This window comes from Hypanus sabinus, chromosome 5, assembly GCF_030144855.1.
Source record: "Hypanus sabinus isolate sHypSab1 chromosome 5, sHypSab1.hap1, whole genome shotgun sequence".
NCBI lineage: Eukaryota > Metazoa > Chordata > Chondrichthyes > Myliobatiformes > Dasyatidae > Hypanus > Hypanus sabinus.
The window spans coordinates 160,345,411-160,373,280 of record NC_082710.1 but is presented as its reverse complement, the minus strand read 5'-3'; the positions used below and the strand labels follow the sequence as shown (position 1 = coordinate 160,373,280).

The 27,870-nt window shown below is 39.4% G+C and overlaps 1 protein-coding gene across 4 annotated transcripts in view; it reads right to left on the bottom strand.

The window, feature by feature from the left end:
- The window catches only part of LOC132394509 (hemicentin-1-like), a 112,784-nt gene that overhangs the window by 71,488 nt on the left and 13,426 nt on the right, over positions 1–27,870 (bottom strand). For 2 of the 4 annotated variants that reach the window (XM_059970763.1, XM_059970762.1), the window contains exons 2-5: positions 18,616–18,921; positions 15,601–15,891; positions 8,968–9,231; positions 7,893–8,006 (exon numbers count right to left, since the gene is read on the bottom strand). In XM_059970763.1, coding sequence (XP_059826746.1) covers positions 7,893–8,006; positions 8,968–9,231; positions 15,601–15,891; positions 18,616–18,921 — 975 coding nt within the window. The remainder of the gene's footprint in view (positions 1–7,892; positions 8,007–8,967; positions 9,232–15,600; positions 15,892–18,615; positions 18,922–27,870) is intronic. The other 2 variants (XM_059970764.1, XM_059970765.1) reach the window with 2 other exon arrangements.

Here is a 27,870-nt window from a genome sequence, read left to right as displayed (position 1 = left end):
ACATCAATGGATCAGGGATTGAGAGGATAAACAAATTTAAGATCCTCAGCATCCACATCACCGAGGACCTCATGTGGTGTGTATACACCAGGTGTCTGATGAAAAAGGAACAACAATGCCTCTTTCACCTTAGACAGTTGATGAAGTTTGCTATAAGCCCCCAAAATCCTAAGAACTTTCTACAAGGGCTCAATTGAGAGCAGCCTGACTGGCTGCATTACTGTCTGGTATGGGAACTGTACCTCCCTCCCTTAATTGCAGGACACTGCAGAGTGTGGTGCGGACAGCCCAGCGCATCTGTAGTTGTGAACTTCCCATGATTCAGGACATTTACAAGGGAAATGTAAAAAGGTGTGTAAAAAGGGCCCGTAGGATCATTGGGGACCCAAGCCATCCCAAACACAATCTAATCCAGCTGCTACCATCCAGGAAGCAGTACCGCAGTACAAAAGCCAGGACTAACAGGCCCCAGGACAGCTTCTTCCACCAGGCCATCAGACTGATCAACTCATGCCGCTTCATTATATTACAATTATATTACATTGACTGTTCTATTTATTATAAATTACTATGATTGCACATTGCACATTTAGATGGAGACGTAATGTAAAGATTTTTACTCCTCATGTATGTAAAGGATGTAAGAAATGAAGTCAATTCAATTCTCCCTCTTTCCCTTCTACAGTCTCTGTGGTATTCCCCTGAAAGTCATCCGCCGCAACAATATCCAAAACAATATATTTATTACTGAGGGGAATGGCCACAGAGATGCTCTGTGCTAAATGCAACTAAATCTCACTAATGGCTACAATATCATAACCCATTTGTTGATCTATGCCCTGAGCTCATCTGGCTTTTCTACGATACTTATTGCATTGAAATATACACAGTTCAAGACACAAGTCACAACATACTCAGTCTTTTGATTCCTGACATTGTCTGAGGTCTTAACAACTGTCTCCACATTCTCCCCTATATCTGTTTTGGCACTGTGATTCCCATTTCCCTGCAACTCTAAACCCACCAACCCTCCTTCACACCCCTTATGCAGCACAGGCAAATCTTCCCGCTGGGATATTAATCCCCTTCCAATTCAGGTGCAAATTATCTCTTCTGTACAGGTCCCACCCTCCCTGGAAGAGAGCCCAAAGAACCTAAAATCTGATACCCTTTCTCCTTAGCCTTGTGTTAAATTATATATTCTTCCAGTTTTTGACCTTAGCGCATGGCACAGGTAGTAATCCTGTGATCAGCACTGGAGGTCCTGTGCTTTAACTTAACCTAAATCCCTGAACTCACTTTGCAGAATCTCGTCAGTCTTCCTATCTTCAGTCTGTCATTGGTTCTTACATGGATCACAACCTCTGGCTGCTCACCCACCCACTTAAGAACACCAAGGACTCGATCCGAGATGTCCAAGACCCTGGCACTTGGGAAGCAACATAGCATCTAAGAATCTCCTCCACAGAACCTCCTAACAAACTAGCAAACCCCACATCATCACAACTCACCTCTTCTCCTCCCATTTATTCTGAGTCACAGAGCCAAACAGTGCCAGAGACCTGACCGTTGCAACTTTCTTCTGCTAGGTCATCTCTCCTGAACAGTATCCAACAGTATACCTGTTGTTGAGGGAGATGACCACAGGGGTACTCTCCAAAGCTGTTTAACCCCTTTTCCCTTTCTGACTGTCATGCAAGATACTGTATCCCTGTTCTTCTATATTGCTAAGAATCTTGCCAATAACCTGTATTCTGCCTTCAAGTTCAACCTTACAAAGAGTTCACATTTCCAGATTGAACTCCATCTGCCATCTCTCTTTCTGCTTTCTGTGGGCAAGCCACCTCCAAATCCATGCAGATGAATTTCCCTGACTCCCATGCCTCCTGGTTTTCTACGGAAGACCAGCATTGGGAACACCTTAGAAAAGTCCATACTCTCATCCAGTGCTCTATCTTCATCAATTCGTTTGTTATTTCCTCAAAAATGTGAGGCATGATCTGCCCCTCACAAAGCCCGTCTCTAAAAATCCTCTCCGATAGTTTGCCTGCCACTGAAGTAAGATTCGCTGGTCTATGTATCCCTATTACTTTTCTTGAACAAGGAAATAACATTTGCCATCCTCCAATTTCTGATACCACTCCAAAAGTCAGTGAGGATGCAAAGATCATCACAAAGGTGCAGCAAACTTTTCCCTCACTTCTTGTACTAAACTGGGATAGATCCTGTCTGGCTACTGGGTTTCATCTATCCTAATGTTTGTTCGAAAACTCTTTCTTAACATCGACGTGTTCCAGCATATTAGCCTATTCTATGCTGACTGCACTTTCATCAAGGTCCCTCTCACTGGTGAATACTGACAATAAATACTTTTCCCCTACCTCCTCCAACTCCAGGTACATATTTCCTCTTTTATCCATGATTGGTCCTGCCCTCTAGTCATCTTCCTGTTCTTCATGTACATGTAGAATGCCTTGGGGTTTCCTTAGCCCTACTCGTAAAGGCCTTCTTGTGTCCTCTTCTAGCTCTTGTAAGACCATTGTTCAGTTCTTTCCAGGCTACGTTATAACTCTCAAGTCCCCTGATGGATCTCGCCTTCGTAAACCTTAAGTATGATCCTTTTGACCAAATGTTCTACCTGTCTTTTCAGTCGTGCTTCCTTCTCCCTACCATCCTTTCCCTGCCTCAATGGGACAAACCTACCTAGAAATACATGCAAGTTTTCACTAAATAACCTCCATATTTCTGTTGTACATTTCCCTGACAACATCTCTTCCCAATTTACATTCTTAAGCTCCTAGCTCATCATAAATAGCCCATCCCTGATTTAATACACTCCCACACCATCTGCTTCTATCCTTTTGCAAGTCTATGTTAAAAGCCACAAAGTTGTGGTCACTATCTCCACCAAAGGATCTGTCAGCTCACCAGGTTCACTGTCGATTACCAGATCCAGTATGGTTGGTTTCTGCACATACACTTAATGGCCACTTTATTAAGTGCCTCCTGTACCTAACAAAGTGGCCACAGAGGGTATGCCCATAGTCTTCTGCTGCTGTAGACCACCCACTTCAAGGTTTGAATTGTTGTGCACTCTTCTACACACAACTGTGGTTATTGAAACTCTGTGGCCTTGCTGTCAGTCTGAACCAGTCTGGACATTCTCTTCTAACCTCTCACTTCAACAAGTCATTTTAGGCCACAAAGCTGCCCCACTCACTGGATGTATTTTCAATGTTTTTTTTCACCATTCTCTATAAATGAAGAACATTCTCTATCTATGAAGAAGAAAGGAGGGGGACTCGCTGTCTACATTAACGCAAGATGGTGTAACCCCAGGCATGTGAGTACAAAGATATTCGTTTGTGAAAGAGATATTGAGCTGATCGCCATGAGTATGAGGCCATATTATCTGCCGCGAGAATTCGCAAACGTCATTGTGGTGAACGTGTACGTCCCGCCGCGTGCTGACGCAACGGTAGCGTGTGACGTCATCAACTCCACTGTTGCTAGGCTTCAGACACAGCACCCTGAGGCACTGGTGTTAATCATAGGGGACTTCAATCATGTGGCTTTGGACACGACACTACCTGCTTTCTCCCAGTATGTGGACTGTTACACCAGGGGAAATAGGACTATTGACCTACTGTATGCAAACGTAGAGGACGCATACAGTGCCTCGCCGCTGCCTGCTCTGGGGAAAGCAGATCTCAACCTGGTTTTGTTACAGCCCAGATATAAATAAATTGTGATGAGGCATCCCACTACCACATGCTCTTTTAGAAAGTGGACTCCTGAAGCTGAACAGGCCCTGAGAGACTGCTTCGGTACTACCAACTGGGATATACTGCATGGGGGGCTCTGTGGGGGCGTTGAGGAGGTCACTGACTGCACAACGGACTATATTAACTTTTGCGTGGACGCCGTTGTTCCTGTTAGAACTGTTCGCTGCTATCCCAATAATAAGCCCCACATCAAAGGCCTCCTAAACCAGAAGAGAGGGCCTTTAAAGATGGCGATCAGTTGGAGCTTAAAAGAGTTCAGAAGGAACTCAGAGTACAGATCAGGGGGGCAAAGGAGCAGTATAGGAGGAAGCTAGAACAAAAGCATGAAGGAGGTGTGGGATGGGATGAAGATCATCACTGGATGCGGTGCAAAGCAGGGGGCAAATATAAGTGGAGATGTGGAGAAAGCGAACCAGCTGAATAACTTCTTCAATAGGTTCGATAGCACGATCTCATCCTCACCGCAGAACTCCACACCAGGCTTGTCTCTCTACTTGTCCTCCCTCTCACTTCCCTCACAGGAAAATAGCCACTCACAGGAGACCTTACCCATGCCCAAGATTACGGCTGCACAGGTGAAAGGTCAACTGAGGAAGATCTGTACCAGCAAGGCGGCTGGACCGGATGGAGTATCCCCACGATTACTGAGGGCCTGTGCATCTGAGCTGGGAGAACCCCTTCAGCACATCTTCAACTTGAGCCTGGAGCAGAGAAGGGTACCCAGACAGTGGAAAACATCCTGTATTGTCCCGGTACCAAAGAAACCACAATCAAGGGAGATGAATGACTTCAGACCTGTTGCTTTGACGTCGCACGTGATGAAGACCATGGAGCGGCTGATAATACAGAATCTGAGGCCACAAACCAGGCACGCCCGGGATCCTCTTCAGTTTGCGTATCAGGAGAAGGTGGGAGTGGAGGATGCTATCACGTACTTGCTGCACAAATCCCTCTCTCACCTGGACAGGGTCAGTGGTGCTGTGAGGATTACATTCCTGGACTTCTCTAGTGCCTTTAACACCATCCAGCCCAGGATCTTAAGGCACAAACTAACGGAGATGGGAGTAGACTCTCACATGGTGGCTTGGATAACGGACTACTTGACAGACAGACCTCAGTATGTGCGGTTGGGAGACTGTAGGTCTGACACGGTGGTCAGCAGCACAGGAGCGCCGCAGAGGACCGTGCTCTCTCTGGTCCTGTTCACCCTGTACACATCAGACTTCCAATATAACTCGGAGTCCTGCCATGTGCAGAAGTTTGCTGATGACACGGCCATAGTGGGCTGTGTCAGGAATGGTCAGGAGGAAGAGTATAGGAAACTGATACAGGACTTTGTGATACGGTGCAAATCAAACTACCTGCGTCTCAATATCACCAAGACCAAGGAGATGGTGGTGGACTTTAGGAGATCTAGGCCTCATATGGAGCCAGTCATCATTAATGGAGAATGTGTGGAGCAGGTTAAGACCTACAAGTATCTGGGAGTGCAGTTAGACAAGAAGCTAGACTGGACTGCCAACACAGATGCCCTGTGCAGAAAAGCACAGAGTCGACTGTACTTCCTCAGAAGGCTGGCGTCATTCAATGTTTGTAGTGAGATTCTGAAGATGTTCTATTGGTCAGTTGTGGAGAGCGCCCTCTTCCTTGTGGTGGCGTGCTGGGGAGGCAGCATTAAGAAGAGGGACGCCTCACGTCTTAATAAGCTGGTCAGGAGGGCGGGCTCTGCCGTGGGCACAGAACTGGAGACATCGGTGGCAGAGCGGAGGGCGCTGAGTAGGCTACGGTCAATCATGGAAAACCCTGAACATCCTCTGCACAGCACCATCCAGAGACAGAGAAGCAGCTTCAGTGGCAGGTTGCTGTCAATGCAATGCTCCTCAGACAGGATGAAGAGATCATTACTCCCCAACACCATTCGGCTCTACAATTCAACCACCAGGGGCAAGACATGTTAAAGTGCTGGGGTTAGAACTGAGCTTAAGTTACCACTCAATGCACTTTAGTAAACTATTTAAGAACTTTTTAAAAGCTATTTATTAATGCTTTTTGGGAGGGTGATTTTAGATGCATATCATATTTATACTGAGTTAAATACTGTATGTAATTAGGTTTGCTACAATAAGTGCATGTGACACTGGAAAAATGTTGAATTTCCCCTTGGGGATGAATAAAGTATCTATCTATCTATCTATAAATTCTAGAGCCTATCGTGCATGAAAATCCCAAGAGTTCAGCGGTTTCTGACATAATCAGACCATCGTAGCTGGCACCAACAATCAGTCAAATTTACTTAGATCATATTTCTTCCTCGTTCTCATGTTTTGTCTGAACTGCTACTGAACCTCTTGACCATATTTGCCTGCTTTTATGCATTGAGTTGCTATTGCATGATTGGCTAATTAGATATTTGCATTAACAAGGAGGTGTACAGGTGTACCTAATAAAGTGGCCACTGAGTGTATTGTGTCAGGAATCCTTCCTGGACTCACCTAACAAGTTCTAGCCCATCTAGTTTCCCTGCACTAAGAACATGCCAATCAATATAAAGAAAATGAAGTCTTCCATGAAACAACCCTGTTATTTTTGTATCTTTCCAAAATCAACTCCTCTGTGCCCTTAATGCTATTGGAGGGTCTGCAGAATACTCCCACTAGAATGATTGTTACCTTCCTTTTTCTAACTTCCACCCACACTGCATTAATAGAAGATCTTCCTATGACTTTTTCTGCAGCTGTAATAATATCCTTGATTAGCACAATCCCACTTCTTTTACCTTCTTCCTTGTCTCGTTTGAAATATCTAAACCTGGAACATCCAGCAGACATACCTTTCCTTGTGACAACCAAGTCTCTGTAATGGCTACAATGTTGTAGTTTCATACAGTGACCAATGCTGTCAGTTCATTGCCCTTGTTCCTGATACTTCTTGTATTAAATTAAACACATTTCAATCCATCCAATGGACTATGTTTCTGCCATATTCACTGTCTATCGGGCCACAAGGGTACTCTACACTATCTGGCTATTTTCCTTCCTTCTCCTGACAGTCACCCAGCTACCTACCTCCTGCAGCTTAGCTGGACCTGCTTCCCCGTAGCACCCATCACCTCCTTTTTCTCAAGAATTCAAAATTCAATGTTAGAATTCAAAACTTCACTCAGAGGAGAAAATTATACACGAGATTGCATGGCCAGGCTTTGCTCTCACAAACTTGAGATGATACAACTGTAGTGGGATAAATCTCAAGTGAGCTGGAGTACAAGAAGGAGATAGCTAAGTGGCATGCTGTCATGACAACAATCTTTCCTTCACCATCAGCAAACAAAAGAGATGGTCATTTACTTCAGGAATGAGGGTGGAGGGGGTATGTACATCAATAGTGTTAGCATCGAGAGGGTTAAGAACTCCAAGCTCCCAGGTGTAGACATCATCTCTTGCTTGCCCTGATCAGACCACATTGACATCAAGGCCAAGAAACCTCATCAATACCTTTACTTCCTCAAGAGTCCAAAGAAATTTGGCATTCTCTTTGACTCTCAACAATTTTTATCAATGCATCATTGGAAACATCTTATCTGGGTTTATTAAGGCTTGGTATGTCAGCTGCTTTGCTCAGCATATCACAGAAACAAACCTCCCTTTCATAGACTCTATTTTCACTTTTTGTTGCGTCAACAAAACAGCCAACATAATCAAAGACCCCTCCCACCCTGGACATTTTCTCTTCTCCTTTCTCTCTTCTTTCAAAAGCCTGAAAACACATACCACCATTCTGAAGGACAGCTTCAATTCCACTGCTCTGAGAATATTGAACAGATTTCTTGTTGGATAAAATGGATCTTGACCTCAACCCACCTCACAATCTACCTCATTATCTACCTCATCATGGCCTTGCATTGACTGCCTGCCTGCACTTTTCAGTAACTGTAACACAGTATTATGCACTCTGTTATTTATTTTCCTTTGGACTAACTACTTTGAGGTACATATGTGATGAAATGATCTGTACAGATGGCATGAAAAACCAAGATTTTCAATGTATATTGATGTATGTGGCAATAATAAACCATATTACTAATTTAATCAATGGTATAATAGCAAATACCTTGTGTTTTCAATTTCCAGTCGTCCAGCAACATGGCTGGATGAAGGGATGCTGAACATATCACCAGTCCTGCAGTCAACACAAATACAACTATTGCATCATTATTGGAAAGGCCTGTAATTAAAAATAAATTCAAATAAATAAAAATGTAACAATACAAGACCATAAAAATTGCCAGGTGTTGCAGCAGCTAAACTGTCCTGGTCAGCTACTACAGGAAAGGTAGACACAAGAGACTGGCAATGCTAGAATCTGCTGGAGGAACTCAGCAAGTTAGACAGCATCTATGTGGAGAAAGGAACTGCTGATGTTTCAGGTTGAAACAGGTACAGCATTTCAACACAAATGTCAACAATATCTTCCCTACCATTTACCGTTCTCCTCTCTGCCCAAACATACATCCTCAACCCATTGAGTTCCTCCAGCAAATGCTTTGTTGCTGCAGGAAAAGGAATGTACTAACCCATGGCCAGTTTTGCCAATCTGTGACTTCAGAGCAGCACCAAATGGCTCAACTTGCCCTTGTAAAAAGCCACTGAATTGTTGTGCTGGCCAGAAATGGATAAACCTGGAGTTCTTTTCCAGAAGAAGTTATCAGAAAGCCTGACAGAGATATTTAAAATAACAAAGGATACATATACATTCGATAGACAGAGAATTATTCCATTGGTAGAGGGGTCAGCAATGAAGATGACCAGCAAAGAACAATAAAAGGAACATGAGGCCATTTTTAAAATATACTGTACACAGCTTGTGGATCTGATTTAGAATTCACCGATGGAGGTAATGAAAGTAGATTAAAATGTAATGTTGATAGATGGCAGGACAAGAACCTGAAAAAAAAAAGCAGTATTGTGGGGAGAGGATAAAGAGTGAAACTAGATGAATTGCTTTTTATATTGAATAGTACATTCCTGATGAGCTGAATGAATTCTGTGCTAAATTAAATGAACTTTATGAATTCAGCTTTTCCCATCTCTGTTGTGGTGCTGATTTACATAGTTTACATTCAAAAGCCCACCAATTGCATTTGTTCCCAAAGACTACCCTCAAAATATTCAGAAACAAAGCTTACCAATGAGAATTATGCTGCGATTTCCCCTGATGGAGCTGATGGGATTTTTGGCGACACAGGTATAGCTTCCACAGTCACTAACTAAAGCGTATTGAATAACAAGTGTCATGTTCCCATCTATTAGTCGGTGTCGCTGGGAGATTTCCCCTCCATCTTTTTGCCATTGAAATTCATTAGCATCTCCATCAACATCACAGGTTAGCTGGACAGTGAATCCCAGGGATCTGTATGAGTCTATGAATATCGAGGCGTTTGACAGCTTTTCTAAAGGGGAAAACATTGTTACTGGACTAGAACAATACTCAATGAAATCCTGCTGCATGATATTGAATCAAATGTGTTTGAAAGGACTTGCATTATACAGTAAGTTCATACAAACCAAAGCTACAGACAAACTTAGGAATTAAGAGCAAAACCAAACCACTCAACCCTCCTTGCCCATTTGACAAGATTATGGTTTACTGGAGCCCAATCTCCACATACATATTGACCCCCAGGTAGCTCTTTGCCCCCTTGCTTATTCATTACCTTAAGAATATTCAATTACTCCAAATTTCCTTCAAAAAGGCAATGAAAACCACCTAAGAAAAACGTTTGCCACAATGGGCTGTCAGCAGCGGTGGTGGAGGTGGAAACAATAGGGTCTTTTAAGAGACTCTTGGATGGGTACATGGAGCTTAGAAAAATAGAGGGCTATGGGTAAGCCCAGGTAGTTCTAAGGTAAGGACATGCTCAGCACAGCTTTGTGGGCTGAAGGGCCTGTATTGTGCTGTAGGTTTTCTATGTTTCTATGTCTATCCTAAATGGGTATTTATTTTTAAATGGTGACCCCTCATTCTAGAACCTTCCACAACTTTAATAGGGTCAATATGGCTGCAGCCATTCCAGAAAAGGGAGATGAGTGAACTTCAAGATTCACTGATAGGGACTTAAAGAAACTCATGGAGCTAATAATCATGAAAGATGGACAGCATGTGGGAAGAAGTGAGAGTCCAGCTGAGGAGATAAATATCTAAGTCTGAAGATGACAAGACAACTGATAAAGGAATCACACATCACGAGCAAAAGTCATTCAGTTCAACCTGCCATTAAGGCTCTAACACACCCTTCTTATTTCCCTAACCATCAATTAGACATTTTTCTCCAGTTCCTTGTTGATTATTAGAATCCAATCTGCTTCCAGCTTTAAAAATTATGATATGAATAATTAATTCTCATTTTTAAACAGCACTGTGAGTGAGGCCACACAACTAGAGACCCAGGTGGCATGACAAGCCCTGAATAATTGTTCTAATTCTGGCCAACCCCTTCTGCACCCTCCTAAAAGCTTCAAAAACTTCCTAAGATTGCAATGTCAGAGTTAGAATCAGTTTTAAAATCACCGGCATATGTTAAGAAATTTATTTTTTGCCTCAAATAAGTTCTCCAGCATAAGGTGTATTGCAACTAATAGTTTTCTGGAACACTTGCTTCTGTTTGCTATTAAAGTTTTTTTCCTTGCTCTCCTCCCACCTCACACCTTGCATCAATTTGAGCAGATCTAATTGAATATCCAAACAGGTTGGGTTCCAGTCACCAACAATGGCTCCAGCACTGCCTTAACAGTTCTCAATTCTACATTTTTTTCTTAAACTACCACAAGGCTTTATTTCTCCCTTTTGCTGCATTGTACTCAGGACACACAACACTCAAAACTTCAGCTTCCTCCATTCTGGCATCTTGCATATTTCCAATTATTGGATCTAATATTGTTAGTTCCACTTACAAGCTCTGGAATTTACTCCCTGAACAACCTTACTCATATAACTCTTAAGATGACTTAGGAAGCCAACAATCCGAACGTTTGACCATATTCTTAAATTATATTGTAACATGGATGCAAAAACAAAAAGGGTTATGAATACAGGACTGAAAATGTTATATTTGAATACACGTGGTATATGGAATAAGATAGATGATGTTGTACGGCGATTAGAGATGAGCAGGTACAACATTGTCGGAATCACTGCGTCATGGCTGAGAGAAGAACATAATATGCAGCTTAACATCCAAGGATACACATTGTATCAAAGGGACAGGCAGGCAGGCAGTAGCAGTGGGGTGACTGTGCTCGTTAAAAAAAAGAAATTAAATCTTTAGAAAAGAGCTGACATAGGATCGGAAGATGGAGAATCCTTATGGGTTGAGTTCAGAAATTGCAAGGGTTAAAAGACCCTGATGGGAGTTATATACAGACTTCCAAATAGTAGCCAAATTTCAACAGAAAAATGAAAAGGCATGTGAAAAGGACAATGTTACAATAGCACTGGGGGATTTCCAAATGCAAGTAGATTGGGAAAATCAGGTTGGTGCTGAATCCTAAGAGAAGGAAATTGTAGACAGTCTACAGATGGCTCTTTAGAGTAGCTTGTGGTTGAGCTCATGAGGGGAAAGGCAATGCTGGATTGGGTTTTGTATAACAAACAAAATTTGATTAAGGATCTTAAGGAAAAGGAACACTTAGGAAGCAGTGATCATAATATGTTAGAATTTGAGAGGGGTAAGAGAAAGACTGACGTAGCAGTTTTACTGTTGAGTAAAAGGAATTATAGAGGCATGAGAGAGAAGATAGCTAAAGTTGATTGCAAGAGGACTTTTGTAGGAATAATGACAGAGCAGCAATGGCTGGATGTTTTGGAAGCAATTCAGAAGCCGCAGGTTAGGTTCATCCCAAAGAAGAGGAAGTATTCTAAGGGGAGAATGAAGCAAATGCAGCTGACATAGGAAGTCAAAGTCAGGATAAAAGTAAAAGAGAGGGCAAAGTTTTTCAATATAACAAAAATTAGTGGAAAAATAGATGATTGGGAAGCTTTTGAAGACCAAAAGAAGGTAACTAAAAAGCCATAAAGTGAGAAAAGATTAAATGTGAAGGTAAGCTTGCCAATAATATGTATAAAAGAGGATACCATAAGTTTTCAAAAATATATAAAGAGTAAAAGAGGGCTGATAGTGGTTGTCTGACCACTGAAAAATAATGCTGGAGAGGTAGTAATGGAGGACAAAGAAATGGCAGAGGAACTAAATCAGTATTTTATGTCAGTCTTCACTGTGGAAAACACAAGCAGTATGCCAGGAATTCAGGAATGTCATGGGGCAGACGTCTGTCTTGCTGCTATTAAAGGTCTGAAGGTAGATAAATCGGCTGGAACAGATGGACTACACCTCAGGGTTCTGAAAGAGATAGCTGAAGAGATTGTGGAGGCATTAGTAATGATTGTTCAAGAATCACTAGATCCTAGAGTGATTCTGGAGGACTAGAAATTTGTAAATGTCACTTTACCCTTTATGAAGGGAGGGAGGCAGAAGAAAGACAATTATACTCCAGATATCCTGATTTCTATGGTTGGATCTATGTTGGAGTCCATTATTACAAATGAAGCTTTGGGGTATTTTAAGACACGTGATAAAATAGGTCAAAGTCAGCATAGCTTCCTTAAAGAAAAATCTTACCTGAAAATTTGTTGGAATTTTTTTGAGGTAATAACATGCATGATAGACAATGGAGAGTCAGTGGACATTATTTACTTGGATTTCCAGAAGGCCTGTAACAAGGTGCCACACATGAGGCTGCTTAACAAGACAAGAGCCCATGGTATTGCAGGAAAGATACGAGCATGGATAGAAGATCATGGAGCACGGATACTTCACTGACAGGCAGGAAGTAAAGAGGCCTTTTCTGGTTGCCTGCCAGTGACTAGAAGTGTTCCACAGGGATCAGTTTTAAGACTGCTTCTTTTTACTTTATACGTGAATGATTTGGAGATGGAATTGATGGCTCTGTGGTGAAGACTGCAGATGATACGAAGACAGGGGGAGAGGCAAGTAGCGTTGTGGCAGCAGGGAGTCTGTGGAAGGACTTACACAGAAAGGGAGAATGAGTAAAGTGGCAAATGAAATATAGTGCAGGGAAGTGTATGTTCATGTACTTTGATAGAAGGAATAAAGGTGTAGACTGCTTTCTAAATGGGAAAGGAAATTCAGAAACCAGAGATGCAAAGGAGCTTGGGAGTCCTTGTGCATGATTCGCTAAAGATTAACCCTCAGGTTGAGTCAGTGGTAAGGAAGACAACTGCAATGTTGGCATTCATTTTGAGAGATCCGAATATAAGAACAAGGATGCAAAGCTGAGGCTTCATAAGGCATTGTTCAGATTGCACCTGGAGCACTGAGTAGTTGGCTCATCACTCAACTGGGAACATCTACACTACAATGATGCATACATCAGGATACTCATTATCCACTACGGTTCAGCATTTAATCCCTTCAAAACTAATCAATAAGCTTCAAGATCATGGCATCAATAGTTCCTTGTGGAATAGGATTCTCAATTTCCTCATTTACAGACCCCAGTCAGTTTGGATTGACAACAACATCTCCTACACAATCTCTGTCAGCACAGCTGCATCTCATGATGTGCATTTAGACCCCTATGCTACTCGCTTTACACTAATGGCTTCACCTATTCTCATAAGGAATGATCTCCAACATCCTTGTAAGTCTCCTCTGCACCCTCTCTATAATATTCACATCCTTCCTGTAATGAGGTGACCAGAAATGAACACAGTACTCCAAGAAAGGTCTTATGTAGCTTTAACATTACTTCATAGCACTTGAACTCAATCCCACGGTTGATGAAAGCCATCACATCATACACCTTCACCTGCACAGCATCTTTGAGTGTCCTATGGATGTAAACCCCAAGACCTTGCTGATCCTTCACACTGTCAAGAGTCTTACCTTTAATATTATATTCTGTCTTCAAATTTGACCTACTGAAATGAACCACTTCACACTGATCTGGGTTGAACCCCATCCGCCACTTCTCAGCCCGGTTCTGCATCCTATCAATGTCCCGCTGTAACCTCTAACAACCCTCCAGACTATCCACCACAACACCCCTAACCTTTGTGTCATCATCAAACTTACTAACTCACCCTTCTATTTCCTCATCGAGGTCATTTACAAAAATCACAAAGAGGAGGGGCCCCAGAACAGATGCTTATGGAACACCAATGGTCACTGTCCTCCATGCAGAATACCAACCATCTACAACAATCCTTCTGAGATGGGGAGTATATTGACCGGTTGCATCGCAGCCTGATATGGAAACACCAATGCCCTTGAACAGAAAGTCTGCCAAAAGTAGTGGATATGACCCAGCTATCACAGGTAAAGACCTCCTTACCATTGAGGACATCTACATAGAGTACAGTCCAAGGGAAGCAGCATCCAACATCAAGGACCCCACGTCATGCTCTCCTATTGCTGCTGTGCCATCAAAAAGGTGGTACAGGAGCCTGAGGACTCTCACCACCAAATTCAGGAACCATTACTAAACCTCAACCATTAGGCTCTTGAATCAGCAAAGACAAAGAAATCTGCAGATGCTGGAAATTCAAGCAACACACACTAAAAATGCTGGTGAATGCAGCAGGCCAGGTAGCATCTACTTGAGTCATTAGGAACAATTTCACCTAGCATCACTTGCCCCATCACTGACCTTTTTCTACAACCTATGGACTAACTTTCAAGGACTCTACATATCATGTTTATTGCTTATTTATTTATTATTATTATTATTATATATTTTTTCTTTTCTTTTTGCACAGTTAGTTGTTTTTTCATCATTGGTTGTTAGACCGTCCTGTTGGGTGCAGTCTTTCATTGATTCTATTATGGTTCTTGGATTGCTACATATGCCCACAAGAAAATGAATCTCAAGTTTGTACATGAATGTGCTTTGATAATAAATTTACATTGAACTTTTATTCCAGGAATGAAGGGGTATAGAGTTGTGTTTGATGGCTCTGGGCCTGTTCTCAATGGAGTTTGGAAGAATGAGGGGGGATCTCATTGAAGACTATTGAATACTGAATATTGAAGAGTGGATGTGAGGAAGATGTTTTCTAGGACCAAAAAGCACAGCCTCAGAATAGACAGATGTCCATTTAGAACAGAGAAGAGGAGGAATTTCTATAGCCAGTGGGTAGTGAATTTAAGGAATCCATTATCACAGGTGGCTTTGGAGGCCAAGTCATTGAGTATATTTAAATCAGAGGTTAAAAGGTTCTTGATTAATCAGGGAGTGTGAAGGAAGGAAAATTAATTTGACAGGGATAATAAATGAGGCATGATGGAATGACAAAGCAAACCTGATGGGCTGAATTGCCTAATTCTGCTCCTAATGTATGTCTTATGATCTTATAATCAACTTTCACATTAATTGTGATAAGGCCAAGATCATGCAGAATAGAAAAAGAGTAGCCTGCAGATGTAAAGGGAAATGAGAGGGCCAAGAACAGTCCGCGTTTTTGATTATTGGCTAACTTCAGAGACTGCTGCTGATGGTTCCCACCACACCACCCTCCACAACAGGAAATTCCAACTCTTGGGTTTGACAGACACTGAATTCTCCCACCCATCTCCATGGGATGGGTGTTAACTGAACTCTTGTAATTGAATGTCAAGAATTTTACTAATTATCACATCGTGTGCTCTACTTAACCTTCAAAAGAAATGACCACCAACAATACTATGGCAGATTTGATGCTCACTGTTTCACCAATCATATCACACAATGTAATGATTACCTACCAAAGATCAGCAGTTGTAATATTTTCATCTCTTGTTCATTCACAATAAAGCTGTAATTTCCTTGATCACCAGGTGTTAATCCATTTACAGTCAAAACCCCATTGGAAGTATTAAATTTTAAACGGGATTCAAACTGTTCAGTATATTCTGTTGTCTTCTGATGTGGGACATGATGTAAAATGCTGTTGCCGATGAAAGTCCAAACAATTTCATTCTTGCTGGGATCAACTTTGAGCTCGGGATCCAGTAAAACTGATGAGTTAAGGATACCAATCACTTCTTTCATTTTTTCTGTTAACCAAATAAAAAAAAGTGCACTCATTTAGCCCATGGTGGCAGCTGAACACTGAAATGGAGTACCATGTGAAAACTACATGAATGAACATATTCTGCATGATAGATATTGTGAAACCATTTAGGACTGAACTCCACATAACTAGATTTGTATAATCAACTCAGTACAAGTGAAATTGCCAGAAAAAGCACAAAGGCTTAAGGAAATCTAGTTGAGGTCCAGCCAAAGCTACTCACTGGTTCAGACTTTATTTTTCTTCTAAGCACGTGCTGATGTGCTGGAAATTCCTACAGTTCTACTTTCATGTTCCTTTGTGCTCCCTCTATAAATTCCCTCACTAAGCCATGAAACTGACCACATCATGAACTGATCTCACCATACTAAAGGTTTTGTGTCTGTTCTATTCCTCCCTCCCAACTCTCTTTGTAACTTCTTCCATCTCACAAAATCTTTCATCACAATCCTAATGAACTCCTCTATGAGATGATATATGCATCATAGTCTTACCAACTGACTGAATGACTGCATTCAACATTGAATGTTGCAGCACTTAGTAGACAAGGCGTGCCTTCTCATCTCGTCGTTAACGGAAACAACGACAGATTCCATAGCAAGCAACTCTTTCTTCTGTGAACTCATCTCATAACCTTACTCTTTTGAGCCACCATGTCTCCTATTCCTTACGCAGCCCACTGAGGTAACACTTAAAACACAAGGAACGTCCAAGAAAAGTCTCCAAGCTTACTGAAAGTTAAATTCCCTACCTGTGGAAGCAGTTTTCCCTTAAGTAATGAATATCACATAAATTCAGAAACTCTCTATTAATTATCCTTTTCATGTTCTCTGCTAAATTCAGACAAAACTGGACCAAATTCTGGTAAATCCATTGGACCTTCTCAAAGGCATGAACACAGCTTCCAGAGTACAACATATAAACACAAGAAATTCTGCAGATGCTGGAAATTCAAAGCAACACACACAGAATGCTGGAGTAACTCAGCAGGAACACCTATAGAAGGGTCTTAGCCCGAAACAGACCATCTATTCATTTCCATAGATGCTGCCTGACTTGCTGAGATCCTCCAGCATTTTGTGTGTGTTGCTCTCAGAGTACAATGCCTAGTACTGGACAATACTCCAGTTGAGGACTTATTGGATTTATGCAACTTCCCTGCTTCTGTTTCTGTTAAAATGCATTGCTCCTTAACCTCTACCTCAAACCCTTCATCAACTTAAGCTGACCCAAGACTCTAATGTTATACATGAACTGGCCAGGTCTCAATGCTTATTACACTACATTGGTTCCTAGTTTGGATGCGTATTGGCTTCAAAAAATTCAATTCATCATCTCATTTTCATTTCTCCCTTTTTCTGCACTCAGAAACCCATGAACTCCAATTTCTTCCATTCTGGCTTCCTAGGCATTCCTAAACTTTATTTCCTTTCCAGTTTTTCTCTGTGCTCTTGGCCTTTAAAATCCCATATCTGAACTCTGCTGTCCCTCCCAAAAATCTTTTGATCACTCTCTGATAACTCAACTTCAGAATGTTTGCTGAGAACTCTGAGTTATTTTTTCTAAAAATAAACATAATTTGAGAAAACATATACAGGTAATACAATAATTATATTAGCGTATTCTAATTAAGTCAGCGTATTCTAATGTTAGGAGAATAGGCAAGAAAATGGCAAATGAAATACAATGTTGGAAATGCATGGTGATGCACTTTGGTAGTAGAAATGTGCGGACTATTTTCTAAATGGGGAGAAAGTACAGGAATCTGAGGTGTAGAGGGACTTGGGACTCTTTGTGCAGTGTGGCGCAGTAGCATAGTGGTTAGCGTAACACAGTCTACGCTGCAAGAATGGGGTTCAATTCCCATGCTGTCCATAAGGAGTTTGTACAATCTCCCTGTGACTGCATGTGTTTCTTCTCATATTCTGAAGATATATGACAAAGGACAGTGAGTTGTGGGCAAGTATATTAGTGCCAGAAGTATGCTGACATTTGTTGGCCGCCAGTACAATACTTGCTGATTTGTTTTGACACAAATGACTCAATTCTCTGTAGATTTTCATTACACACGACAAATAAATCTTTTCAGGTAATACCAGGAATGGTGGCAAAGAAAGTACTGGAGTTCCATAACTATTTCTCTGATTAACTTTTGCACTCAGTGAAGGAAGTATACAAGCTAACTATGACAGTTCAAATGTAGGTGAGCTACATCCACTGTAGAATTTCTATCCAAAATATAGGCTCAATAATTCTTTATATACCAACATGGCCTAACACACTGGAAACTTTCTTTCCCAAGTATTTCACAGATTTTCTATTCCTTTGCTTGTTTCTCTCTCTCAACTACCCTCTTGAACCTTTCATCAAATGGCATCATCAGCATTTTATCACAAAGGCAACTCTGGCCTTACTCTTTCAGAAATTCCCTCTGTCCAACCCCTCCCTCTCCACTATCTCTTCAACAATCTCTATCTCACATGTGTAGCTATGGGCGTTCAGTCAAATCCTGTGGATTCCTCCATAAGATGGTAGAAAGATGAGTACCATGGAGATTGATGAGATGCTGCATTCAATACCTAATATTGCAGAGTTCATTTTACCAGCTGAGGTTTCCACTTAACCTTCAGTGGAAACAACAAATACAGATTCTGGCACATTCTGAAGCATTTCACATGCTTCATCATAAATAAGCAAAGTTTCTTACCAATGACAAGCAGTTGTATTATTTTCAACTCTTTGCCATCCACAAAATAAGTGTAATTTCCTTCATCACTGGCTTCCAATCGATTTATCATCAGCGCACCATTAGTTGCATTGAATTGTAAACGGTCCTTGAACTGTTCACTTGGTTCAAATGTGGTGACACCTGGGATGTGATCCAAAATATTATCAGGGCTTTTGTTGCTGGCTTTGAAAGTCCAAAGGATTTCATTCTTGCTGGACTCAATGGTGATTTCAGGATCCAGTAAAACTGATGAGCCAAGGACACCAACCACTTCTTCTCTTTCAGCTGATTAGAAAAAAAGAAAGCAATCATTTAAACTATAGAGGTAGAAAAACACAAAACCAGAGCAAGAAATGAGACAATTACAGGACATAAGCATGCTGTCCATTACATATTATGGGATTACTTACTGGAACTCAGGCACATGGCTACAACATGTTTTCTCTAAATGAAATGGGTAAGACCAACTACTTGCTCAGTAATTGATCCTATCCATTTCATTCAGAAAATTATGTGGGCAAGTGCAAAAAGGACAGGGGAGTTTAAATACAAATGAGTAACAGCAAGAACTACCCTTCTTCCTGCTTTCATTCACGCTACACATGGATCAAGATTCTGTTTTCCCCAATCAGTTTCTGCTAAAAGTAAACACCTCTGTTGTGACTGTGGCTAAACCAGATGAAGCTGTTGGATATAAAAGTCATTACTGATGATGACAAATGGGCGTTCTCTTGGAAAGCCTCTAGGTGGAGTCTCCCAAACTCAAAGTATATCACATTCTTCTACCCTTAAGATCAAAGGTAACAGCGGATGATTTAATAAAATTTCCAAATTGTTACAATAGCATTGTTTACTTCATTATTTTGTTTCTGATAAATGGTTCCCTTTGGCAGTGGAATACATATTGATAAGACACCTCTGAAAATTCAAACTAATTCACAAAATTGCCTCAAAGCTTCTGTGGACAGAGAACCAGATGCCCAAGATTAGTGTTTTGAGGACTGGCTCTCGGTGCACAAATATCCTCATTATTGCTGATGGAAATAACCATATGACCATGGTTATAAGCTCAGTGATAAAATTTAGTCTGATCTGGTAGTCCTCCTTGATCCTACAAGAAGGGTGGAAAATAACAAGCCATAGCTGCCTTGCTTGACAAAGACCAATTATCTTATGCTTGGCTGTTGCAGACAAGATTGTCTCATAGCCACATCACTTTACAAACTATATCTTCAAAATTAAAAGATTAAAGTAAATTTATTAGCAAAGTACAACCCTGAGATGAATTTTCTAGAGGATATACTCAATAAATCCATAACAGAATAATAACCATAATAGAATCAATCTTGAATAGCCAGCTCCCTGCTATGGGACAGCAGCTCAAGCTTTGCAGAAATCTCTTAACTCAAAGCTGATTACTGCTTTTAATTTACATTCAAATGTGTTTTGTTTGGTTAGACTGGTTGGTTCATGTCTGTATTATTCCCCACCAATCCTACTCAGTAAATCCAAAAAAATATTCTATGGCTGACAATTCCCTAACAACCTCCAACAGTAATTTAGGTGAACATCTCTGTGCCAAATTACAAAGCTCATTTTCTTCTCTCTGAATGTGGATTAGTAATCCTCATCCGTGGAACTATTCTGATAAATCTCCTCTGTATCCCTCTCCAAAGCCTTCACATCCTTTCAATTGAACTCACAATTGGACATAATACTCCAGCTGGCCTGAAATTTTACTTTGGCTTAACATAACTTCATTGGTTTTGTATTTTATATATAAAACCCAGGATCTTCCAAACATCCAAAAATAGGTTTGTTAGCCCATTTTACCACCTTTCTACCACTAGACCTCCAAATGCATATTATTTCTGAAACTGCAACATTTAGAGTCAGGGTTGTGAAAGCATAGTGTGATGAGCAAACCAAGCTTGAGATGGGGTCCAGAATTGACTCCCCCCCCCCATGAACTAAGCTGCTAATGAGAGAGAGGGGGGTTGGAAGCGTCCAGTGCAGATGAGAGAGAGAGACAAGATTTAATATTATGACTCCTCAGCTGGTTATTTACCTTTGCTCCAAGGACACTTGCCTGCTTGTTAAGATTCCGGCAGAACAGCAGGGAGGAGCTAATTGATGGACAGCCAGTGTCCAGCATGTGGAGATAAAAAGCAGGTCTGCTAAGACACAGGGAGACACACCACGGGACACTGAACGAGCTTTGTGCACCCACATGAAGGTGGGGGTTTTGAAGGATCGATTCAGGGAATCAATCAGTGGCTCACAGTGTGTAAAGGTGTGACCAGTAGGCAACTGTTTGTGTGTCCACCCTTGCCTGGGGGACAGGTTCACCACTGAAGAACAGTCTTACGTGGTATGGGCATAGTCGGTGACCACAACAGAAAGACAACGGGAAGATCGACAGCAACGGCATCACCTCTCTCACTCTCTCCAACGATACTTAAACAACTATCTCGACCTGAACTGAACTGAACTCTGCATCTTATCGTAAGACTGTATCCATTTACTCCTAGCTCTGAAAGAGCCTGGTTTTGGTTCCTATTTCCACATTTCTGTATATATCATTGCTAACCTGTTTCATATATTTGCACTTTAAAGTACTGTATTGCTTAGTTTACTAATAAACACTATTAGTTACAGTAATACCAGACTCCAACATGTTTTCCATTTCTGCTGGTTTGGTAACCCAGTCAGGGGTCCATGACAATAGAAACAGGCCTTTGAGCCTACTGAATCTTTGTCAAATATCAGACCTATTGATACTATTATATTTAATTTGACTTTGCTGTATTAATTTCATACCCCTTGCTCATATGAGTACCTGTCAAGGTGCCTTAGAAATTATTACTGCTTCTGCCTCCACCACCTTGTCTGGCAGCTCATTTCTGATATTACCTGTTCTCTGTGTGAAAATAAAATCTCCTAACTCAGTATCCACTCAGTGTTTTAAGATATAATATGCTATCAAAAGACAAACTGTGCCCAAAATTAGACAGGACTAAAGACAAAGCTTTTTTCCAAGAAGAAAACAAGGGAGAAAAAGAAAACCTAACAATTTTCTGCATTAAGTAAGTGGGAAAGGAAAACAGACACAACAACAGACCCAAATGCAACCTTCAAATCTCGTTTCATACAGAGCAGGAATATTGAGATGAACTGTTGCATTTCTTTGCTATGAACAACTTCAATGATGAAAACAAACAGAGATCTTAATTCGGTCGTAGTTGAAATTCTTCCATTATATATTAATGAGAGATCACTGAGGCTGGAGAAACTCTGTAATAAAATAATGAATTGTTGGATATGTTGAAGAATCACTGTGATTGTGATCCAAAGCTAAATGAGATCCTGCAAATTTGAAGTTTGATTCACTGGGATGTACCCAAGTGAATAATGTTACCACAAGACTGTGTTAATAGCAATACACACTCATAGATGCTAAAAGTGAGATCAGTATGTGGAATCAATAATAACCACAATAAGAGGTGGTTTTTAATCAGAAAGATTGAGAGTGTAATGAAAATTACCCAAATTGTGGACATGATAAATAAAACAATCAGTAATGACAAGTAACTCAAGATTCGAGTAATTTTAATATAAACCATTGCATAAATTATATACTTTGAGATTTGTTTGCTTATAGGCAGCCACAAAGCAGGAAACCCGAAGAACCAGGGCAATGGTTGTTGTATGCACAGATTCTCCCATCTCAGCCACTGAAGATTGTAACTTCCCAAAGTTGTCATAGGTCTCTTGGTGACCTCCCTCACTAGTCCCCTTTCTTGCACAGCCACTCAGTTTTTGAGGATATCCTGCTCCAGGCAGATTTACAGCTGATCCCTATTCTTTCCATTTCTTGATGATTGATTAAACTGTACTCCAAGGAGGGGTGTATGGGGTGACAGTGAGTAGTCCTAAGTCCGAATCGAACCAGCTCCCTTGTATGCTCTTCATCCGTGCTGGGTTGAGGGTCAAACTAGCAACTCAACCTCGTAGAAAGTACTAATGGTGTCGAAGTCTTCATCGTTGACAATGGACAAACTTTACTCCAAGGAATACTCAGTGAAATAGACAATAGGTGCAGAAGTAGACCATTCGGCCCCACAAGTCTGCACCGCCATTCTGAGATTCAGTGACTTGGAAAGTTTCTACTATCCATCTCCTGTCACATGCTTTTCAATAACCTTTTCACAGAGTTGCTAGGAGTGTTTTTTTTTTGTCTTCATGGTGTATGCTTTGCCAGGATACTGACTCACCAGCAGATGGACCTTCCAGATACAGGAGTATTTTTACTACAATCAATTGAAACACCTTGACTGCACACAGGTCTCCAAAAACAGATCACCATTTAACTATTTATGTGACTTCTAAAACTAATTGGCTGCACCAGTGATGATTTGGTGTGTCATATTAAAGGGGATGAATACTTATGCAATCAATTATTTTGTATTTTATATTGTAATTAGTTTAGATCACTTTGACATGAAAGAGTCTTTTTCTGTTGATCAGTGTCAAAAAAGCTAAATTAAAATCACTGTGATTCAATGTTGTAAAACAATAAAATATTTTTTAATAATTAGTGTATATTTACAGTTGCTTTGAAGAAAATCTGTTCCACATTTTATGGATGTCCACACAGGACCTGGTTGATAATTTTTTCTTCTCGCTTGCCTTAATATTAATATAGCTTTGGGTTTGATATATATACACACACACTTATTTTTGTATGATTTGTAAGTTTTTTAAAAAAAACTTCAGTCATAATATATGATTTGCTTGGATTTATCCTTTTCTGAATACATGATTAATATACTTTAGATGAATTTAAGATGGCCGTCGTCAGTTACTTTTTAACTATTGTTAGACATAACATTACAATATTTGAAATGTGTTCATTTCTTTTATAATGTCTAAAATTGGTGGGGTAAGTGTAAAACTTTGTTAATACAGCTGCAAAATTGAGATTGGGGTTAGGGTCATAGGTTAGCATGCGATCTTTCTATTGGCTCGCTATTAGAATAGTTGTATTTCTGGACGGCAGTTCTGAGAGGATATATTTTCTATCAATCATGTCGTCACTTCTGGTCAAGTCAGTGGTCTTTTTTTCCCTTTGGATCTAGTTTGTGCTTGCACAACAGCTTTATTTATAAAAATTTAAATTAAATCTTAAACATGGATGCTAATAAAATTAATATAATTTCTTGGAATTTGAATGACACAAATTATTCTATTAAGCATAAAAATATTTTTAAGAAATTAAAAAAACTTCATGCCAATATTATTTTTGTGCAAGAAACTCATATATGGAGACAGGATGAAGCTGGCTTTTTAAAATTGTGGAAGAAACCTTTATATTATTCCTTATCAAGAAATAAAGTTAGAGGGGTATCTATTTTTGTTAACTCTAAAATCCCTTTTGTACATTTTAATACTGTTACTGATTTAATTGGAAGATATTTAATTGTCTCTGGTTTGTTATGTGGTCAAAAGGTAGCTTTGGTGTGTGTTTATGCAGTTAATTTAGACAGTCCTGAATTTTTTTAAGAAGCTATTTTTTGCGCTCCTGAATCTATAAGTTGATTATGGGTGGTGCCTTTAACTGTTCTCGTAACCCGTCGATTGACAGGTCATCAACCAATCCGTTGCTTCCTAATAAAGCAGTGACTTGTATTAATTCTTTCCTATTAGAATATGGCTTTGTCAATATCTGGAGATATAAGCACACTAATGACAAAGACTTTTCTTTTTTTTCCACACGTACATGATAAATATTCAAGAATTGATTATCTTTTTCTACGTTTGTAGATACACGATTGTTATATTCCGTCAACACACACAAAATACCAGTGGAATGCAACAGGCCAGGCAGCATCTATAGGAGGAGGCACTGTCGATGTTCGGGCCGAGACCCTACGTCAGGACTTGCTGTTTTTCACTTACCTTTATTTTTATTGAACACAAACAAAAACAGAAACACTAAACATATGCTAACAAAACCAGGAAATCACACATAAGCAGCAACAAATATATAACTATTAACTTTAAATATAGAGATAAACAAGAAAATCCACTCTAAATACTATTGGACAGAAGGAACTATATCTAAACTGAGTCACAAAACAGAAACATTTACAGAGATAACCCGAAACGTTGACAGATTTGTACAGTCTTTACAGCTTTCTGGTTATGGGAAGTTTTCAGAGTATTAACGTATAGTTTGAAGTCAGACGTAAAGAATATAAATGAAGGTTTCATATTTCTGTATTTGCATTTATGGATATAAAATTTGCTGTAAATTAACAAAAGATTTATGATAAAGAAATGATCCCTATGAGATTTGGTATTATTAGTAAACACAAATAAGACATTTTCAAAACAAAAAGTAAAATCTGCTTTAACATATTCACAATCTCAAAACAGCTGAAATAGATCCTCTGGATATAAACCACAAAAAAAAGTTAGTTTCAATATCAGAATTAAACCTTGTCAAATAAACATTGGTTGGATAATATCTATGTCTAATTTTAAATGAAATTTCTTTAATTTTATTCCTCAATAAAAAATCATTAAATAAGCCCCAAATACTCCTCCACCTCAGATTCCCCAAGCGACTATTCCAAAAACTAAGAGCCTTAGGAATAGAAGTAACGTCTTTTTGAAACAAACTTCTAATACCTCTATTATTTTTTCTAAAAGATGGAGGAAAGCAAATCTTTCCCACAGCTGTACTGGATGGATCCAAGTTGGGTAATTTAACTATCAAATATGACGTATTTCTGAACAACATAATTACACCAGGGGGAACTGCATCCATAACAACAGTAAATTCTTTTGGAGTCACAGGAAATTCAAAAGTGGATAAAAACTCAGTATAACTCAATAAAGTACCTCTTGAATTAAATAACTGTTTAGCTAGCAAAATATTATTATCAAACCAATCTTTATAAAACAGAGATTCATTCTTATAAGTTATGTTGTGGTTATTCCAGATAAAGTAACTACGTGCAGAAAAATTGTGTTTGTAAATCAAATACCAAGATAAAAGCATCTGTTTATGAAACTGAGATAAATGGAGAGGAACATTGTCTATTTTGTAATTACAAAAAAGAAAAAAATTCAATCCAGCAACCTGGGAAAAGACAAAAGAAGGAATACAGTTCCATATAGAAGTAGGATTATGTAAAAATTGTTTAATCCAATTAATTTTAAAAGTATTATTAAGACTGTCAAAATCAAGAAAATTTAGACCCCCTTGTCCTAACTATTCATGACAGCAGATTTTTTTTATATAATGATCTTTGCTTTTCCATAAAAAGTTAAACAACATGGTGTTTATCAATTTACAGATTTTTTTAAAAAAAGATGTAGAAGGGGAGAGCTATATATATAATCCTGGAAAGACCTTCTGCTTTACAAAACAAAACCTGGCCTTGCAAAGATATGTCCCTTTGAAGCCACTGGTTTAATCTTTTTTTTGGTTTTGTCTATCAGATGTTGAAAATTATCCACACCTTAAGTATTCATTTTTAACAATAGTTATCACCAACTATGCAACTTTGTCTTTTACTGGAATATTATTAATTATAGATTGAGTGCAACCTTTAAGAGGAAACAATTCACATTTGTGAATATTTAAACAGAGGCCTGAGGATTTGGAAAAAACAGAACTACAGTTAAAAGCAAATGAGATTTCCAAAACATCATTTAAGAAAAGTCCTATCATCTGCAACCTGACTAATCAGAAAATTGGAATTTGCACAGGAAATGACTAGACTTGATGGAATAGGTGAGCAGCTGAGCACATAAAAGGAATAAATAAGGTGAGATAGGACAACCTTGTCTCACCCCCCTATTCACATCAAACCTTGGTGAAGTCCCCAACTTCAATTTTATAGAACTATGAGTGTTTGTGTACAAAGCCTTAACAGCCTTACAAAATAATGGACTAAATCCAAATTTATCAAGAGCAGAGAAGACAAACTGATGCTCAATAGTATCCAAAGCTTTGTAGAAACCTAAAAACAGTATAAATCTATCATTTTGAACAAGATGAGAATAATCAATAAGATCTAAAACTAATCTGACATTATTAGAGATATAACGACCCTTCATGAAACCTGACTGTGTTTCATCATTAATAAATGGTAAAACTACTTTCATTCTGTTAGCAAAGATTTGGGCCAGAATTTTATAATCACGATTGAGAAGGCAAATAGGACACCAATTATCGATAAATAATTTATCTTTTCTTGGTTTAGGAAATAATGTAATAAGGCCCTGTGTTAAAGAAGTGGGAAGAAATTCTTTATCAATCCATTCTAAAAACAATTTTAGTAAAAAGGGAGCTAGGGTGTCCAAAAATTTCTTATAAAATTCTGCAGTCCGACCATCCACACCTGGCGATGTATTATTTTTAAAATTCGAAATGGCAGCGTTAACCTCTCCCAAGGTAATAAGAGCATCACACAGGTCTTTCTGATCATTGGACAGGTTGCTAAGAATATTAATGTCATTCATGAAATGCAGTGTAGATGCTTCACAATATTTTGAGATATACAGTTTACTTTAAAAAGCAGAACAATATTTTGCTATTTTTTGGAGTCCTCTGTAATCACACCATCAATATTAAGCTGATGAATGGAATTGAATTGGGCAAGCTGCTTTTCTAAATAAGCTGTACTCTATTCACCCTCTTCCAACCATTTTTTTCTAGATCTCACGTATGCCTTTATAAGATAAAGATAGTTTAACTTATCCTTTAACAAAGCCAGCTCCTCTTTATCTTTCCCTGGAAGGTTATCTGGAAACAATTCACATAAATTTGCAATCTCTGAGATCAATGATCGTTCTTCCAATTTTCTTTTCTTTACTAAATCACTACTGTATCTCTGAAGAATTTGGCAGATTCAAATTTTAAAAGTTCCCAATTTGTAGAGAAATTATTCTCTACCATCACTTTATGTAAAAAGTAGGTTGCCAGCTTTTTAATGTGCAAAGAAACAACTTCATGCCCCAAAATGGAATTATTTAATTTCCAGTAAGATTTAAAATTGGATTCAGCTGAAGATAACTCAATTTGCATATGGATAGCTTTATGATCTGTTAAAGTTGAGGGAAAAAATTAAAAGTGACATTATTATTTCTTAAGGTATTGGATAGTAACCAGTAATCTAATCTAGACATGCATGTAATAGATTTATTAGTCCAAGTATAATT